Here is a 19,557-nt window from a genome sequence, read left to right as displayed (position 1 = left end):
ATTCCTTATGGTGTATGTATGTGTGTGTGTATGGTAACAATGACAAGTGGGAACCTTTATATATTCCTTCTTTACCACAAGAACAAGCATCAAACTCACCAGCAATGGAGGAAAAGCTTCTTTCAGAATAAGATGCTTTGTTTTTTTTCTGGCAACCTGTGACAAATCTGGCAACTGCCATATTGCTGCTTGGGAGTTGAGAGCTAATGCTATTTACACCTTCCAATAAAACACTAGAAGTAATAGGGAGTTACTGGTATTTTAGAGCAATCAGAAGTATGGAATACTATTCTATAAAACTAGTCATCTCAAAAGAGACTCGTGTGGCTTCTCTACATAGCCCAAATATCACGTGCACATGCCAAGACATATCTCTTCCACAAAATCCTAGCCAGATGCCTTATTGTGCTGTGCAGTTGATATTGAGTTCTCAGAGAACTATGTCAGCAGAACATAAACTTTGATGGGTTCTGCTATGCTGTACAAAGGTTTTGAGTGTGGTCCCAGAAAGAGACTAAGTCAGTTTTTCGAGGAATAACCCAGTTATGTTTAGAAAGGCTCATCATCGGTAGATTGCCTTGGTGAATTTTTATTTTTGGCCATGGAAACCCATGAAGCAAAGTAAAGTATGAAATAGCCTTTGGTAGTGTGCAGAAAACAAAAACTTGTTCACTGAGTGGATATGCTGATGGAAGAGCTGAATCCTATCAATACTGGCATTCTTTCCATAAGCAAAACTAGAAATGAAAAATAAAAGTTGCATCTAAGTGGAGGATAAGTCACTAATACTTCATCATATACTCTGGTGATTTCAGTAAAAGACTGAAAAATGTGGACAGCAAGAACTATATGGGAAATGGTTTGAGAAAGGGGGATGAGATAGGTCAAATCTTGCAGACTAGAGAGAATTCTCACACCTTCATGTCAAGAATACTTTTTTTGAGAAAAGAATTGTTAAGCCTTGGACAATATGATCAGTATCAAATAACATCACAAAAAATAAAGTAAGTCCTAATGGACAGAAAAAGATTTGCAATTGATGTGGGACTGATTCCTGGTCTATGTATCAAAAAATGAAGTTTCAAGGTAAACATCATAATTAGTAAAAAAAAAAAGCAAGACGAATAATGAGGAAAAGATATATCATACTACTAAAACTACTCATCTCTGAATTATTTAAATACCCAAATAGCACTGGAGAAATGAGAAATGAACATTGGACAATATCCACACTAATAATAATTTTATAAATCAATTTAACATCTATAAATATGTTATAAGAGCAAAAGAGCCCAAGAACTGCTTTAGTCAGCCAAATTTGATTTCCAAGTGAAGAAAGGTGGCAACTAAGGGTAACAATGGTTTACAATATGAACTTGCTTGAAATTTTTTACAAAGAAGAATGATGGACTAATATAAACAGTATCACCTCATAAAACAGAAGTCAAAGAAGGTAAAACTAATTTATAGAAAGTTTGGCAAGATATTCAACTAAGCAAAGTAATCCCAAGTGCATTTCAAGATAAATGGAAGAACAAATTTCTGACTTTATCTTTAGAAAAATAATTTTAAGAAATTGACAACCCTATAAACATAGTCTTCAATTTACACAATTTCTTTGAGAGTTATCTATATATGCCTTTAGAGCATCCTCAATGACAGTATGTAAGAAACAAGCAGACTTTCATAGGTGATATTCAACAATGGATCATATCTTTATATGACACAAAGAAAGTAAGAACTTGTTTTGTTTACTGTTGATTATGGAAAAGGAATTGGTTCAGTAATACAAATTATTGCTTCCATAGGCTCTTTCCCAACAAGCATCTCCCATCCACAGATCAAAATGATTCAAGATCTTTGAATGACACAACAGGAAAACAAAACAAAACAAAACAAAAAGCCTAACCCTATTCAACAGTCCTCTGATCATAAATATCAGGTGAGGCATAAAACAGGAAGATGTATGCTCACCAAAGTTGTTCACCACCATAGTGGAGGATTTGCAACATAGAGTCCAAGTTGAATAGGGTTTCTCTGGGGATGGTGAAGTCCTCCAGATGCTCATATATGCAGATGACATTGTGCTGATTGCATCAAAGTCCAGAACACTGCAGAACTTCCTGGAAAAGATCTGTAAACCACTCAAGAGTTTAGCCTAAGTATCACACATGAATGACTAAATAAATGATGAATGTTGAGGTTATTACATACACCAAGATGAATTGTAAGGTTTATGGCATATATTTAGATGAACATCTTACGAGCTTGTCTAGTAGTATGTATGTATAGGACAGAAGGTACAGATGAACAAGAAATGGGCAAAGAATTGAAGGAACAATGCGATATAGAATATAATAGCCAATGAACAATTAAAAATGAATACTACAGAGGGCAATGAATGGAGGGGTAGGCACATGATGGGAGTGAACAGGCAGCAATATATAACCATTAAGGAACTTCAAATAAGAAAAGGAATAGCCGCTATCATTAAAGAATTTTATGTTAGCATTTTCACAATAAGAGAATAATGAGAAGGAGGCTTCCAACAGGTTGGGTGTGCTTCCTGGGGTAAACTTAGGCCATGGCCAGTAGTCACACAGGATGGTCAAGCATGAATGGGTTGCACATAAACTGCATTGTTGGAGGAAGCTCTCAAATCAATGTGATCACTTATTTGAGCCGTATACGTGTTCATGTGTACACATGACCTCTGCATATAAACACAAATCTAACACTTCAGTTATAATTATGTTGAGACATGATCATTTTGTCATGCTAAATGTTTTGGTATAACATATACACCATAGTTCAAATAAGCCACTTTTAGCATTTCAAAGGAACTTATCTATTGTTCATCTTTTATTTTGGCCAACACCAAATGCTTCAAGAAGTGTATGACATTCATTAGACTGTATTCAGGCTTTTCTCCTAACACCCCAGAAGATATAAACTCTCCCAAGTAATGTCAAAATTATATCAAGTCTTACAATTTTAATCTTACTTGACCACAGATGTTACTTTACTTTCAAATTTCTCACCTGTAGCTTAAATCCCCTTCCACTTAGTCAACATTAGGAAATGTAAATAGAAGGTGGCAGGTGAAAATGTGTGTTTGGGTCATATTTACATAGTTCTATGATTATCAGTGCAAATACTCCCTCCACCAGTGAAGATCATAGTGGCACCACATCATCACAGCCTATATAATTTTACCAACTTTCTAAATTAATCCTCCATTCAAGGACCTACTCAAAAAACATGGAGGTTTTTCTCTGTTGTAACAGTGAAGGTACCTTTGATCCTTGGGTACATCTACTTTCACTAAATCTTACTACACTGATCATGCCACCTACTTTTCTGGTCAACACATGTCATTGATGCACCTTATTTTCACCAGCTTTCTTAAGTTGCACCTTATTTTCACCAAGTCATCTTTGGTAATTCTTTCATGATTTAAAACCATACAGCATCATTAGAAAAAAAAATTCATACAAAAGATAAGCACTTTTTGCAGCACATTAGAAATTATACACCTCAAATTTCACACACAAAACATACACACACTCTCTAATTGGCTTAAATTGCTGGCTCTTCAGACACTGTCATTATGTCAACAAGGGGTCTTGTTCATCCACTTTGTTTTTTTCTCTCATTAACATTGAACCATCCACTTTCAAATTATTAAATAATCTTAGGGAAAAAATTTGTTAAGCATTTTGAAGAACATTTTAAAATTTTGATGAGAAAAAAGTGAGGAAATGGGATGGAAACCAAAACTAGCTTCCTTTCTGTTCCTTATGATTACAGTCTTTTAGTTTCACACTGTTCTAGCAGACACTAGGTCTAAGAGGATGACAGCCTTTCATCATTTTAGTGTTCTTGATACCTGAAAATTTTTCAACACTTCACACAGGTGTGTTACACCACAGAATCCTTGTAGGAGCAGCAGCATCCTGTAAGAGCAGGTTGCCAGTTGCAACAATGACTCAGATCATTTACTCAGATTCAACTGACTTTTTAAAAATAGCAAATAAGAGGTTTAAAAACAAAATTAAAGCTGGAACGAAGAAAGAAGGTACATAAATTCCTAGAACAATGGAAAATGATTTTATTTCACACAAACTAACTTCTGACAAAAGAGTTTAAAATAAAAAGATGATCTGTTAAGGTCCCTTTTGGCTCTTGGAACTCTATGGTTTTAAGTTCATATTGATTCAATTTATTTCAGGAAACATTTAACTAAGATTGTAAAAAAATTAGATAATTTTTTAAACTTTAAAGCACTATATAAATGTTAGCTATTATTATTAACCTGCTATGTGAAAGGCTAGGGATATACAAAAATAAAAACAACACAATCACTGTCCCTCAAGGAACTGACAATCCAGTAAGGGATTATCCTACATTTAACAAACATTTATTAAGGGCCCACAAATAAAGCACTGAACCTGGTGCTTCAGCTCTGTCACACTTCAGTGGAAAATATGTTACACAACTAATCAAATTACAGATGTCTTACAACAGTACAAAGTGTTACAGGAGTTCATAACTACAGATTTGAATTAATTCAAGTTGGAGATGTTCACAGCCAACAAGAAAATATACTTAATCCAACTATAATTAAATGCTAGGATATGACTAAATATGAGATTCAGAAACTCTCGTATAAATTTGCCAGTCAAAATTCTGGTAACAATTTTGAATACTAATGGCCTATCAGTGCTATAAAAAGAGAATTATCATCCAAATAAACAGCTAAATGTCTTACAAAATCAGGTTATTTTATTTTCCAAGTTGATAAATTACAAAACAAATCAAGTTAAGCAAAAATGCCATATGAGCATTGCAAAAATAATGCCAATGTTGGACAAAAAAATCACTGCTTCAAAGGGTAGGGAACTATCTAGCTAAAATTGTCACTGCCATCCCAATTAATATTTCCTTTCCTCTTCCAAGTCTATCATTCTATATTATACCATGTACATAAGATGCAAAAGGAGAATGTAAAATAAATAGACGCAGAATTTAAAAATTAGTTGAATACACTGGATTTAAAGTCAAAAGTACTGGAGTTCCAATTACCTGGCTTTGCTTCCTACCTAAGAGCAATTTGCCACCTTGCATATCAATTTCCTCATCTTTAAATGAAGGGGTTAGAAATTCTGTTAAAGGCTAAATCCCAAGATATTGTCACTTACCAGTATCTCTTAAAATAGGGTGTACCAACTAATAATATCCTTAATTATATAAGCCTTACACAATGCTTATCAAGTTTTCAGGAAACCAAACATGCTTTGTGATACAAAATATGAAATTTATAATTCCATTTTTTCTTATTACAATTTCTTAAGACAACTAAATTTCAAAAACACACAAATCTGGAAACATGATGAAAACTATTTTTAGTACAAATGAGCTAATCAAACAAAAAAAAAAAGTGGATCAATCTCTTGTACAAAGTAGGTACAATATTCCAACAATGTAGTATTACACTGTAACCTATGACACTGATGGATTAAGTTGTATCCTGTTGAAAATCTGGGGCTACTAATTTTAGGCCCACTCAGACAGCACTATGTCAAAGCCATTTTTGGCACCAAAAATACTCGCCCCCCAATTAGCAAGTATGACCACTGGCAGGAAATCAAGTCAAATTAACTTATTTGGTGACACAATACCAAAGGAAAAATGCTGAAATCAATGGACCACACGCTGGCACCGAAACAGAAGTACACAATTTTATCTCAAAACACACCAACCATGTATGTGTATGTTGTTTTTAAATTTATACAAATTTTCCCACATCTATTATAGCCAAAAATATGCTTCTTACCAACAGTTCAGTCAAGAAGCCTATCTTAATAACTAAGCTGTAACTTCAGGATCCACCACATCAATTATTTTTGTAATCAATCAACTTCATTAAAATGGATCTGTTGGTAACAGACGTGCAAGTCTTCCCCAATGGTGCATTTCACAACCTGTTCATGTCTGATGATCCTATAACACTGTTGTCCTTGTCCTTAGAAAGGTTCTCCACAGAGGATTCATTCAATGTTTAGGGAGGCCATCCCTGCTTTCTCTTCACATTGTGAATGAAGATATTATGCAGCACTGTGGCTATGCCTTTACTTTCTCTTGATCTAACCAATTATGTTCTATATCACACAATTCCTTGTTCACATCTTTTACTTCTATGCTCCTTCAAAGCTCTCGTTGGGAGTATGTTGTAGCCACTGTGAAGCCACCAGGTTTCTATCCACTGCTTTCTGTGTGGCACCTTAAATTCTTTGGAGATCTCTGCATGCCACATCCCACTGACTTTTAACACCACCAGTAATTGTCATTAAAAAGAAAGGTCCCATATAGTTCTGGGAATGCTGGAAATGTATTAGCAATGAGAAAGAAACTGCAAAGATATTAACTGAGACACTTAATAGCTTTAGCAAAGTTGCAGACTATAAAATAAATCCTCAAAATTCAATAGCATTTCTATATAATAATAATAAAACACAAGAAACAACAGTAAGGAGGGAAATCTCATTTCAAATTAACTACAAAATGCATAAAATATCAGGTGATCAACCTCCCAAAACACACAAAAAGACTTGTATAGATTAAATTATAAAGCATTCTTTAAGGAAATAAACCTAAATGGCTGGAATAATTCAGTGCTCATGACTAGGCTGGACCAACATAAAAAAATGACCAAGACGTTAACAAAATTAACTTACATTTTAAATTTTATACCAACCAAATTACTACAGGGATACTTTATTGAGCTTGATAAAATGATAACAAAATTCATTTGGAAAAACAAAAGATCAAAAATATCAAGGGAAATGATGAAAAGGACAAAGGAGAAACTACAACTCAAACTATATTACACAGCAGTAGTTATCAAAATCATCTGTTACTGGTTGGAGAAAAGAGTTAAATCAATGAAAGACACTATGTAAGGAAGATTCAGAAACAACAGAACTTTATTAAAAATCCAGTGTTTGGGGGCAGCTAGGTGGCTCAGTGAATAGAGCACTGGCCCTGGAGTCAGGAGGACCTGAGTTCAAATCTGGCCTCAGACACAACACAAAAAAACTAGCCATGTGACCTTGGGCAAGTCACTTAACCCCAATTGCCCTGCCTTCCCCCCTCCAAAAAGACAAAAAAAAAAAAAATCCAGTGTTTGGCAAAATGGAAAACACAAATTACCTAGGGAAAAACTCCCTTTTTGATGAAAACTGCTGGGAAAACTGGAAAGTAATATGGCAGAAATTAGACTTAGATCAATACCTTATTACATCACACACCACAATACATTCTTAAAAAGTCGGAAGAGAAAAAGATCATGTATCTCTCACAGTTATTGGTAAGAGATGTATTCTTAACAAAAAAAAGGAATGGCAATTACAGAAGATAAAATAGATAACTTTGATTACTTGAAACTGAAAAGCTTCTGCACAGATAATCATTAATGCATCTAGGATAAGAAGGGAAGTGGTCAAATGGGGGAAAAATCTTTGTATCAAATTTGTCCAATACAGGGATGGGGAAACCCATCTGACTGAATCCAAACTTCACAGAACAAATCCCCTACTACCCCTGGTCTAATAAAACTAAAAACCATCCCCCAATAGATACATGGTCAAAGGATATGAATAGTTTGTTAAGAAAAACTGAAAAGTTTTAATAGTCACATGGGAAAATGCTCCAAATCACTAATAAGACGAATTAATTAAAACAACCCTGATATCTCACCCCACACCCTGTAAATTGGCAAAAATGACAAAAAATGTCAAAAGTACAACTATTTTGAAAAATTATTTGGAATTATGCAAATAAAGTAATGAAAATGTTCAAACTATTTGAACCAGACTCCATTACTGTGCTTATACTCTAAAGACACCATCAATAAGAAAGTCCCCATATACACCAAAATATTTATAACAAGACTTTTCCTGACTCTTCCTAAGAATTGGAAACAAAAAAGGAGGCTAGGTGGCGCAGTGAATAGAGCACCGGCCCTGGAGTCAGGAGGACCCTGGGTTCGGATCTGGCCTCAGACACTTAACATACACACACACACACACACACACACACACACAGAAAAACAAAACCTAGACGTGTGACCTTAGGCAAGTCACTCAACCCCAATTGCCCTCCAAAAAGCCAAAAAAAAAAAAAAAAGGAAACAAGGTAGATATTCATCAATTGGAGTAAGGCTAAACAAATTTTGGTACATGATTGTAATGGGATATTACTGCACTACTAAGAAATTATGTATGTAATGAATATTGAGAAGCATGGAAAGATCTATATGAACGGATGGAGGGTGAAGTAAGCAGAGCCAAACAAACAATATACAGAGCTAACTATAACAATGTAAAAGGAAAGAACACCAAAAAATAAATAAATAGAATTATAAAGATTAAATGGAATTCGGATGAAGAGATATGGGAAGACACCTCTTGGTAGTGTTTTTGGAGTTTTTCAAAGTATGGATCAAATGTGTTGATTTTTCCCCTCTCTTAGGATGGCTCTCACAGAGAAGGGAGACAGATAGATGGGATACTATGGTGATGTAAGAAACAGAAAATATCAATAAAAATGTGATAATTACACAAAGGACTCATGGTGAAAACTGCTATCTACCTCCAAGGACAACTGATGAACTCTGAGTGCAGACTGAAGTATATTTTTTTCACTCTTATTTTTCTTGTTTTTATTTTTAATTTGGGGGGAGTGAGGGGCAACATAGCTAATACAGAAATGTTTTGCATGACTATGTACAATGGATATATTGCTTGCTTTTTCAATGGTTTGGGGAGATGGTGAATGGATGGCGAGAGGGAGAAAATAAAAGAGAAAGAAAAAAAATTATAAGGTCCTTGTTTTCATGGGAAGTTTGAGGTCAGTAAATGGGAGTTGTAATTTTCTAAAAGCAAAATGACTTGCTTTATAGTCAAGACCCAATTAATCCATCTGTACCTTCTGTCCAAGAGAGCTAGAGCGAGAGAAAGAGTGAATGAGAGAGAGAGAGAGAGACAGAGAGAGAGACAGAGACAGGGACAAACTCTATGTCATTCATTCAAAAGCAAATTAAAATCTGGGCAATAATTACTCATTTAATCTTTCCTGTGGCTGTGGGGGCAAACTCTTTTCAGTAACTGCAGAGTCTTGTATATATGTCATTTTGCTGATTTCACACAAACATAAGCATATGGAAGACTTACATCGGCATCCACAGAGAAACCTTCAACTTGAATATGGCCCTTCATCACAGTGGTAAAAACTCTGGTGAAGATACACCTCCCTCATTGATGTTTCACCTAACATGTATCATTAGAGTTGCTGAACAGGCCTATTTCTGTTATGTCATTCAAGGAATCTTAAACAATTTTGATGTGGGGATGACACATGCCTCACTGGAAAAGAACCTGGAAGGCAGTGTGTTGTACTATTCAATCATATCTTTTTAATATTTTTGTGGTAATCAATAATCAGCGGGATCTCACATACTCTACACTTTTCGGTTAATCAAGAAATGGTGAGAAAATATGGCCCACTGTTAAATTTCCTTTTTTTTTTTTTGGAGGGCAATTGGGGTTAAAAGTGACTTGCCAAGGGTCACACAGCTAGTTTTTGTGGTAAGTATCTGAGGTCGGATTTGAACTCAGGTCCTCCTGACTCCAGGACTGGTGCTCTGTTCACTGTGCCACCTCGCCACCCCAAAATTTCTTTTTTTTTTTTTAAAGTTTCCATTAACTTATGTTTCTTAAGCTATCATAGTTATCCTAATATCTTTCTCCCTCGGCACTAGCACAATGTACTGCTCTTAATGTCTGCTAAGTAAATTAATACATGTGGAAAGTGTAATTATGAGATGACATTATTACTTTTCTGTCAAGGTCTTTTTAAAAATCATTCTCACTCCAGAGAAAAATCTTGACTGATTGAAAATAAACTTTTTTTGTAGTGACCAATTCCACAGTTCATAATGAAACTGATGGAAAGAGGGGGAAGGAAAAACAGAAGCAAAGAACAGTCAGATCTTGTATGATAGATGGCTAAAACACTGCTGATCAATGTCAAAATTATCTACTGAAAAACTTAAGTATTCAAAAATCTGAATACATTTAGGTACAATGGTAGTAGGTATGAAACATCAAAGATATCTATCTACTTAAAGCCAAAAGTTAAACTAACTTACAGTATATTTCTCCCATAAAATTATTCTACTACCCTACCTTTCCAGTATTATCTCATGGTTCTCTTTTAATGACTATGCTCTAGCCAAACAAGACTATCCTGAAATCTCCTCCCACTGCATCCCATATTTTCCCATCTCTATGCCTTTGATCATTCTATTTCCTAAAACTGGAAGATCCATTGCTCATTTCACCAACTGAATGCATTCCTATTCTCTAAAGTCCAAACTCAGATAACATCTCTTCCAAGAAGCCTCCAGTGTTATCCCCTAAGGCCTGAACTCCCAATACACCAGTGTTAACCGTTTTTCTTCAGAGACCCCACCTAGCACATGGCTTTCACCTAATGAGATAATTGTATTATGTTGTTATTATTAATGCTTTGGATGAATCTTAAATTCTAAAAGAATTCTCTACCTCCTCACTTCTGCCTTTTAGCTTCTCTGGCTTCCTTCTGGTGTAGGAAGCCTTTTCCATCCTGGTCCAGGCCAATTCCACATACATACTGGCCTCCTAACTGCCTCCCTGCTTGTGCTTTCTCTCCAAGATTACCTTCTATGCACTCTGTATTTATCTCACATTTACGTAGTTCTTCGCATGTCTCCCATACGTGGATGTGAGCTCCTTGAGGCCAATGATACTTTTCTTTGTCTCTCCAGAGTTTAGCACACAGTGCCTGGCACATAGAACTTAATGCTTATTAAATGACTACTCAAGGACATCAGTAGATTGACAGACAACACTCATACACTTATATTGTTCTGTATATTAAAGTTAATTGTACATGTCTCCTTGTTCCTTTGGACAGTTAGTGTAATGCCAAGCAAAGGCAACTTCCCAAGGTTCAAAATACCAGCATAGGTGCTCTCCATTTTATTCAGTGACAAATTAAGAACAATGAGAATCAATATATAGCATAATTCAAAATACAGCATTTACCAAGTGTGATTTAATAATCTCCAAGTACTACCCCACCCATGGACATTACATTCATTTAATCAATCACAAAGTCCCTCTTCTAAATACTACTCCACCCCTAGGCTGTGTACATTCATTTAGTCCATCACAAAGCCCCTCTTCTCAAATGGAGATTAGTTTCCAATCATAAGTACATTCATTTGTTTAATCACAGAGCACAAAAAGATCAAAAGTTCCCCACCCTTGGATCACAATTGAATCTACCCCAGAGTTACAACAAGCTTAAAAACAGCATTTAATACCCAAATGGAGGTCTTTTCTTCATCTTGACAAGAGGCAAGTTCTCAGCAATCTTTGTTCCTGGGGAGACAAAGCTTAGCGAGGGCACAAGATACATTGCCAGTGTCTTCATTAATTCATTCTCTGTCTGCAGAACAGTCCTAGGACCCCTGAAAACATTAGCAAAACCCCTTTCCAGGATTTCTGTAAACATACAACAAGAAAATCCTTCTTCAGGGCTTCTGAACCAACAGCAAGGTTCCAAGTCCTCTGCAACAACAGCACTGTCCTTCACCAGTGGACAGAATTCACTCTCTGTCTGCAGAACAGTCTCAGGAGCTCTGAATCAACAGCAAGGTTCCAAGTCCTCTTCAACAACAGGACTGTCTTTCACCAGTGGACGAATCTGGCAAAACAACATCAAAACAGACCAAAAAAGTACCAGCATAACAGCCATGTCTCCTCAGTCCTTGGCAACTCTGGGTGGCAGCTCTCAAAAGTCCTGGGCAATTCAAAATGGCCCTCAGCAATCCTCTCAGTCTCTGCCTCCAAAAAGTTCTTCTGACTCTCTCTTGTGTCTCTCTAAATTTATGTCACCAGCTCCTCCCAGTTCAGCCCTCTCTTTTCACATCAACAAGTCCATCCCACCAAGTGGGATTCACAAGTCTGGGTTTTTTTTTATTTTTAAGCAATCAGGGTTAAGTAACTTGCTCAAGGTTACACGGCCAGTTATTTCTGGGTGTGGTGCTGAGTGTCTGAGCCTGGGATTCGATCTCCAGGTCGTCCCGACACTGGAGCCGGTACTCTTACTCGCTGAGCCACCTGGCCACCCCTAAGCAATTGGGGTTAACTTGCTCAAGGTTACACGGCCAGGTGTTTCTGAGTGGGTGCTAAGTGTCTGAGCCCGGGATTCGATCTCCAGGTCTTCTCAACACTGGAGCCAGTGCTCTTACTTGCTGTGCTACCTGGCTGCCCCACAAGTCTGGGTTTTAATACAATCAATCCAAAAACCAAGCCAATACAGGGGGATCTTTAAATTCCATTCCTATTACAGTTAGGTGGCACAGTGAATAACAGCAGTGAGCTCAGAATCAAGAAAACTCATCTTCGCAAATTCAAACACTGAATAGCAACAACAGTGTTCCTTATTAAATTTTAAGTTTCTTGAGAGCAGGTGCTGTTCCTTATTATTTGTACTTAAATCTCTGCTGAATCCAGATTCCTGGATGAAGTCCAAATTAACTCCTAGATTTCAAGCCTGGCTCAAGGATAGTGGTTGAACCCTTGACAGTAACAGAGAAATGAAAAGAAGAGAGGGTTTGGGAATGAGCTGTTTTTGACGTGTTGAGTTTAAGATGTGTATGGGACATCCACTTCAAGATAGCTAATAAGCAGTTGGAGACCTAAGACTGGAGGTTAAGAGAGAGGTTAGGGCTAGACAAGTACATCTAAGAGTCATCTGCAAATATAAGAAACAACGAGAGCTGATGAGATCACCAAGTGAAATACTAGAATGAAGAGTGTCCAGAACTGAGAGCCTTGGGAAACACCCACCATCAGCAGGTATGAATGACTTGGCTGAAAACTGAGAAGGAATAATCATATACAGAGGAGGAGAGAAGCAGGACCGAGTGGTGTCTTGAAAACCTAGAGAGAAAAAAGAGAGTTCAAGAAGAAGGTGATAAGACAAATGTCAAAGCTTGCAGAAAGGTGAAAAAGAATGGGGATTGAGAAAAGATCACTAGATTTGGAAGTTTAGAAATCATCAATAACTATGGAAAGAACAATTTTGGTTGAATAAGACCAGAAGCCAGAAGTTAAAGAGAAAAAGAAAGTAGAGGTACTGATTATAGAAGGCCTTTTCAAGGAGTTTAGCCACAAAAGGGAAGAAAGATATAAAACAATGGTTAGGGTGGACAGTATGAGTCAAGTAAGGAATTATGCTTGTAAGCAGTAGAGAAGAAGCTGGTAAAAAGTGAAATATTCAAAGAAATGTGAAAGACTGGTTAGGATAGAGGGGGAAACCTGGTGAAGCTGGAATAGAATAGGATTACTCATACATGTAAAGGGGTTTGCCTTGGCAAAGAAACCCTGGTAGATGTTGGTTCCTAGAAAAACTACCATTTCCCCATCACCCATATTTACCCCCTATATAATCCCAGGGATTATTTTACTTTTGCGCTTGTATCCCCAGAGACTAAGCTTAGTACACTGTAACACAGTAGATGCTTAACAAAAGACTGTTGATTGACCTTCAATTTAACCCTTGATTTTAATTGTTCTAGAAAATTATCTTGAATCATTTCCTGAAATATTGTGATCAGACTCTTGTTCTTCCCAATTTGAGGTTAAAAAACTCTTAAACTCTCTCTCTAGGCTCTATCCTCTAATTCCAACACTCATAAGATTCTTTCTGGTTGAATTGATTTTTCCCAATTGTTTTTGCAGTAATTCACCTGCCACCTGTGCCATTTTATCTGATTCAGGCCAATTCTATTTATCACCAATTCCATCTTTACTTAAATTATCCAATGATAATTCAAAATTGGTGAGTTTTATCTTGTCTTATTCACCTTGTAGTGATGTCAATTTTTTTTAACCCTACTTGTTCAATCTAATTTAATTTTCTTTCCTATGTATAAACATCCATAATGTTAAATCTAACAAAAATTATTCCAGCTTAAATGGAGGAGATGGATGGATGGGAGGACAGGCATGTGTTGATGTTAAATCATCATTATATCAAGTTTCTTTTAATCCATAGTATTTATTTTGTTATAGGCACAGTGTACAGAGTGCTTGATCTGGAGTCACAAAGACCTGTGTTCAAATCTAGTCATGTGACCCTGGGAAAAGCCACTTAACCTCTCTCTGCTTCAGTTTCCTCATCTGTCAAATGGGTATTAATAGCTACTGCCTCCCAGGGTTGTTTGTATCAAATGATACAAACTACAAAAAGTGTTTTTGCAAGCCTTAAAGGGCTACATAAATGCTAGATAGCATCATCATTTCCCAACCTGCTCATTTGATTGCTCCTTTTCTGCAGAGTATTTTCATTTTCATTTTCTTTTTCTTTGACAATGTTCATTTTTAGGAGTCTAAAGTTTAGGGCAGGAATTTTTAAACCTGGAGTCCATGAATCCCAAAAGATTTCAACAAATCCCTGACTTTGGATGGGAAAACCATTACATCTATATTTTCACTAACTTTTGGTTTCTTTTGTAACCCTTTTTAATTTTATTGATTTAGAAACATTATTCCAAGGAGGAGTCTGTGAACTTCAAAGGACTGCCAAAGTTGTCCACATCCCAAAAAGGTTAAGAATCCCTGATTTAGGAGCTCTCCTAATGTTTTATCCATGAGGGATAAACTCTGGGGGTGTTTTTCATAATCAGAACATAGAAAAATCACAACAATGTAGAAAGAACAACAATTAAACCGAAGAGAAATGCTGAGAAATTTTAATGACTAAGGTTAGCCTCCCCTGCCCCCCCCAATAGAAATAAGGCACCTCCCTCACTGCTGAGATGGGAGACTATGAGTGTGAAATACTCAATATCTGACTTTTCCAAATTATAGGTTAGGTTTTTGTTTTATTTCTTAAATAGAGAATAGCTCTCTGAGAGGAAGGAAATACACATACTTCTAAAGATGTGAGTGATGTAAAAAACATGATAGTAATAAAAATTTTACTTTTAAAAATATTTTTTAGTCAGACCCCCACTACTATAACAAGCTCAAAACTTTCCTCTGTAAGAGAGAGATTTGCTCACTAGTGTTATGCTTTGTTTCCTCAGTAGACATAATCTTTGAGATCTGAAAAGTTCTACAAGGTAGTCTTCTAACCTAGCTCTGCTTAAAGAGTAAAAAGTACTATTATGTATCCATATAAAAATCAGTCTTTCCATTAATTGCCTGGATTAGAATCTCTAGATGGAAAAAAGACCTCCTGGCTCAGAATGAAATTCTTTAGCTCATATAAGAAAAAAAAAAATCATTTTGGAGAGGGAAGGAGGTGTAGCTAGAATGAGTGAGTCTTAATTACCTGCTCACATAAGAATCCAGTCTGGATTGGGCTAGAAGGATAACTGCCACTTCAATAAATCAAGAAACTGTTCATGAAAACCCATTAAACTTGAACAAAACCATAAGAACCACCTTAAGGCGGGGGGGGGAACCCTATGTGATGTGTGTTGATTATAGATGGTATTCAAGTGAGTCATGCTCCCTCTTACAGTGAAAGCCCTTACAATCTATATAATAACCTCATGTTCCACTGAGTTTAAGCCTATTCAAACAATGATCCTCATGACCAAAGGCTGCTCAGAAAAAGGCAGATTTCATTGTAAACTTAATTAGTAAATTTTCATTGCCAATAGTGGGGAGGACTAGAAGTCAGAGAATCACCTCATACTTACAACTGAAAAAGAGCCCAATACAAAGAGACTTTATAGATGAGCATTCAACAACCTGAATATAGGAAATGTATTTACAATGTGAGAAACAACTTTGGACAACTGAATTACTATACAGTGCTATTGGGAAGGAAAATGTTCTAGCCCAAATTTCAATTTAAAAAATTGGGGGTGGGGGACGGAGGGGGGGCTCGGCTAAGTGGTGCAGTGAATACAGCACCATCTCTGGAATCACAAGGACCTGAGTTCAAATATGAACTCAGACACTTAACATAAGCCTAGCCAACCCTGGGCAAGTCACTTGACCCCAATTGCCCTACCTTCCCCCCTCCAAAAAGCAAAAAAAAAAATAAATAAATAAATATATATATATATTTTCCTTAGAGAAATTGTATTGCAAATGGAAGTTAAGTTCTGGCCTATATTTTATTTACATAATGGGTTAAAATAGCTCATAGAAGCTAGCCTAACACCCATATAAAGGATAATAACTTTATAGATAGAAGGAATACTTCAATCCCTGAGGCTTGGAGAATTAAATTATATGCCCAAGGTCATACAGGTGGCAAAGCCATAATTTAACCTAGATGTGCCCCAATTATTTCTATGAGAAAATGTATTTCAAACAACAAAATTTACAAAAAAAAATTCTGATGCAATCCATTTCTAAAAGAGGGATAGAATCTATATATCTATTATGTTTATTAGTTTCTTTATTTAAATAAACATGTTTGTACTTAGGGATGCACATAAGTGATCTTAGCAAGGAAATCTGTTTAGAGGCAGTCAACTAGCATTAAGTACCTACCATGTGTCAGACACTGTGCTTAGCACTTGGAGAGTCAAAGAAAGGAGGTCACAATTAGGGAAAACACCATACAAACAACCATGAACAAGACACACTTACACTCAAACATACAGGATAAACTGAAGTTAGGCAGACATAAAGAGCTTATGTTATCTCCTATTATCTATAGTGCCTCAGAACAATCACAATTCCTACTCTTCTAAGACAAGGTCAAGCTAAAACTCTTCAGGACTCTTTCCCTTTTGGATCTGATTGGCACCACAACTCAGAAAAACAGTGACTGTGTCCATGACAAATATCATCCACACCCTCCTCCCCATTCCTCTCTATTTTGCAATAATTCAGTTTTGTTCATATCTACTGGGTTCATGATCAAGTACAGTTGCCATCCTGAGAATTTCTTGATAGGAACATGATTTTTAAAATAAAATCTTAATTTTGTTACTATCACAATGATAAAAACCACAGAATAGTGTCCTGAAATTCACCATCTCTAGAACACACGGTTTTTTTTTTTTTAAAAAGAACATCTCTTTTATGAACTAGTACAAGGGTGGGGAACTTGTGGCCTCGAGGCCATATGTAGCCTTCTAGGCCCTTAGGTTCGGTCCTTTGACTGAGAAGCTTGGATTCAAAGGGCTTCTTTGAGGATCAAGAGGGCTACATGTGGCCTCAAGGCTGCAGGTTCCCCACCCCTGTTCTAGTGTGAGGTTGTATGTGTATACTGGGAACCAGGAAAATGAATGTTGATGGACTGGTGGTAGTACTACAGTGTCTACGACCAAAAAAGCAGGTAAATAATTTTGAGTATAGGAAGACAATTACTAGTGGTATACATGGTCTATCTCCATTCAATTCTATTCAGCATTTATTAAGTGTTTCTGAGCTAAGTATAGTGCTAAGTCCTGGGAAGGGAACTAAAAGGACTGAACACTAACAAATGAGAAAACTTGGAAGGAGGAAGCAAAGGAGGTGATAATAGGGATTCTAAGAAGTCAAAGTGAGGAAAGAATATATTCTAAGTATGAGGTTACTTAAATTAAGAAACACAAGATGAAATGCTAATATATCAGGGGAAAAGTTAATAGTCTCCATGCACTGCAAAAGTTAGAAAAAAATCTCAATATGAACACAGTGAGTATTTACTAAACATCTACGAAAACACTGCTAAGCTAGGCATGCAAATATAAATACAATAAATGAAACAATCACTAAGTATCTTACATTTTAATGGGCAGACCTCAGGGAGCTGTTTCCTTCTCTCTGGTTTATCCTGTAATCATACCTCATCATCAGTTGCGTTATCGTATGATCAGTATGTTAGACTATTTGTTTCTGACTTAGAATTGGCACATGCATTACAAGATACCTTGAAATCAAAAGATCACAAACATTCTGCAGAACCTACCTTATGTTGCCTCATTGCAGCATTAAGGCTATTTTCTGTTTAAACGTATCCTCTGCTTATGTTAATATTGTTTTTAGCAGTAGGTTTTTAAATGAACAGGTTGGCAACACTTCCCAGTCTTCCAGTAGAGTTTCCATGAGAATTTAGTCAATGTGCCAGTATAGCAGAAGAGAAGTCATGTTTTAAGAGATTAATTTCTTAGAAAGGTTTATATGTATAAACATTGTTTAAAAACATGGCAAAATGTACAACTGAACTTTAAGTACACTTATTACTTAATAGCAATTCAGTACTTGTCACTTAGCCAGCAGAGGAGCAAATTATTTTATATCATATCCAGCTATTCACCTTTGTATATTCTTTTTTAAAATTTATTTCCATCTTCCAGAGTTCAGTTATGCTGTTACAGGAATAAATGGGAGTAACCTGGATTATGTCTAAAAAAGTAAATCAATTGGAGGGAGATATATTTGCATTGATTTGCATTATTTTATAAAAATAAAATTTTTGTAGAAATATTTTTATTTTTTAAAATTATAGCAGCCCCAATGGATCATTGGATAAAGCCTGGAAGCATGTAAAAAAAGAATGCTGAAAAATTGTTAATAAGGAATCTTGAAATATTCATCCAGATTGAACACACAATAATCAGGAAATTAGTAAAAGTCATTCATTAGGGCACAATCCTGAAATAATACACAAAGTTGCTTGATGGTGGGAAAAAAAACAAGGAAATATGATGAAAAATATATTAAATCCACAACTACGGTATATAATTTGTGAAATACTTGCAAATAGCAGCTCAAAAATCTTTTCTTTTGTCTCAACAGTGCCATATAAAAATGAAAGCCATGTTGATAAGCCTGTTGATTTTTTAAAGTAGAAATAAGATTTTTAAATACTGACTCATTTATTTCTATCAATAAGCAAGAAAGCAGGAAAGTAAGTGAAATTTCATATTTAATAACTATAAACTGCAAAAAATGGGGAAATTCACACTATTCCACAAAAATTAATTTTGTCATTGCCAAAGCAACTGTCAGCGTGTGGAGATGTTACATTAAGTTAGAGATCACATCCATTTATAAGACAGTTAAGTCTTGCTGGATGCATGATATTAAATTAGTAAAGTTTAAAAAGTAGCACATTTTGCAATTAGATGAGACAATTAATGTCTATAACCTAGCAATTTTATTTGTAAAATATATACATAATGCTAAAGTAGAAAAGATGTATTTTTCACCGTGTTCCTCAAATGATCAGCCACTATTTCACATCTGATGAAAAAAAAGGTTCCTTAGATTTTATAAGAAAAGGTTTAAGCCTAAAACACACTACCATAGAGTTATAATGTCAAAAAGAACAAATGGGCATACTGTCTCCAAAAATAATTATTTCCAAAATCATTTGTGTTTAGTAGGCCTCAGTTACAAGGTTATGTAAGAGTCTGTAAAATAAAAGGAATGAAAAGGAATGTCAGTTTCTACTGACATCTTTCAAGTGATTCCAATCTGGGAAACA

At 35.8% G+C, this 19,557-nt stretch overlaps 1 protein-coding gene across 6 annotated transcripts in view; it reads right to left on the bottom strand.

Moving 5' to 3' along the window:
• Positions 1–19,557, bottom strand: part of SMG7 (SMG7 nonsense mediated mRNA decay factor) — a 99,617-nt gene that overhangs the window by 55,496 nt on the left and 24,564 nt on the right. For 5 of the 6 annotated variants that reach the window (XM_069074399.1, XM_069074401.1, XM_069074398.1 and 2 more), the window contains exon 2: positions 1,975–2,134. The exons of the other annotated variant lie outside the window; for it this stretch is intronic. In XM_069074399.1, the coding sequence (XP_068930500.1) occupies positions 1,975–2,012 (38 nt within the window). In that variant the 5' untranslated portion in view covers positions 2,013–2,134. The remainder of the gene's footprint in view (positions 1–1,974; positions 2,135–19,557) is intronic. 6 annotated transcript variants of the gene reach the window in all.

The sequence above is a fragment of the Petaurus breviceps genome, unplaced genomic scaffold (assembly GCF_028583685.1).
Source record: "Petaurus breviceps papuanus isolate PSGF00001 unplaced genomic scaffold, PetGlider_PUasm1.0 90895, whole genome shotgun sequence".
NCBI classification, from domain to species: domain Eukaryota; kingdom Metazoa; phylum Chordata; class Mammalia; order Diprotodontia; family Petauridae; genus Petaurus; species Petaurus breviceps.
The sequence above is the reverse complement of the archived record's forward strand: the minus strand, read 5'-3'. Positions and strand labels throughout refer to the sequence as shown.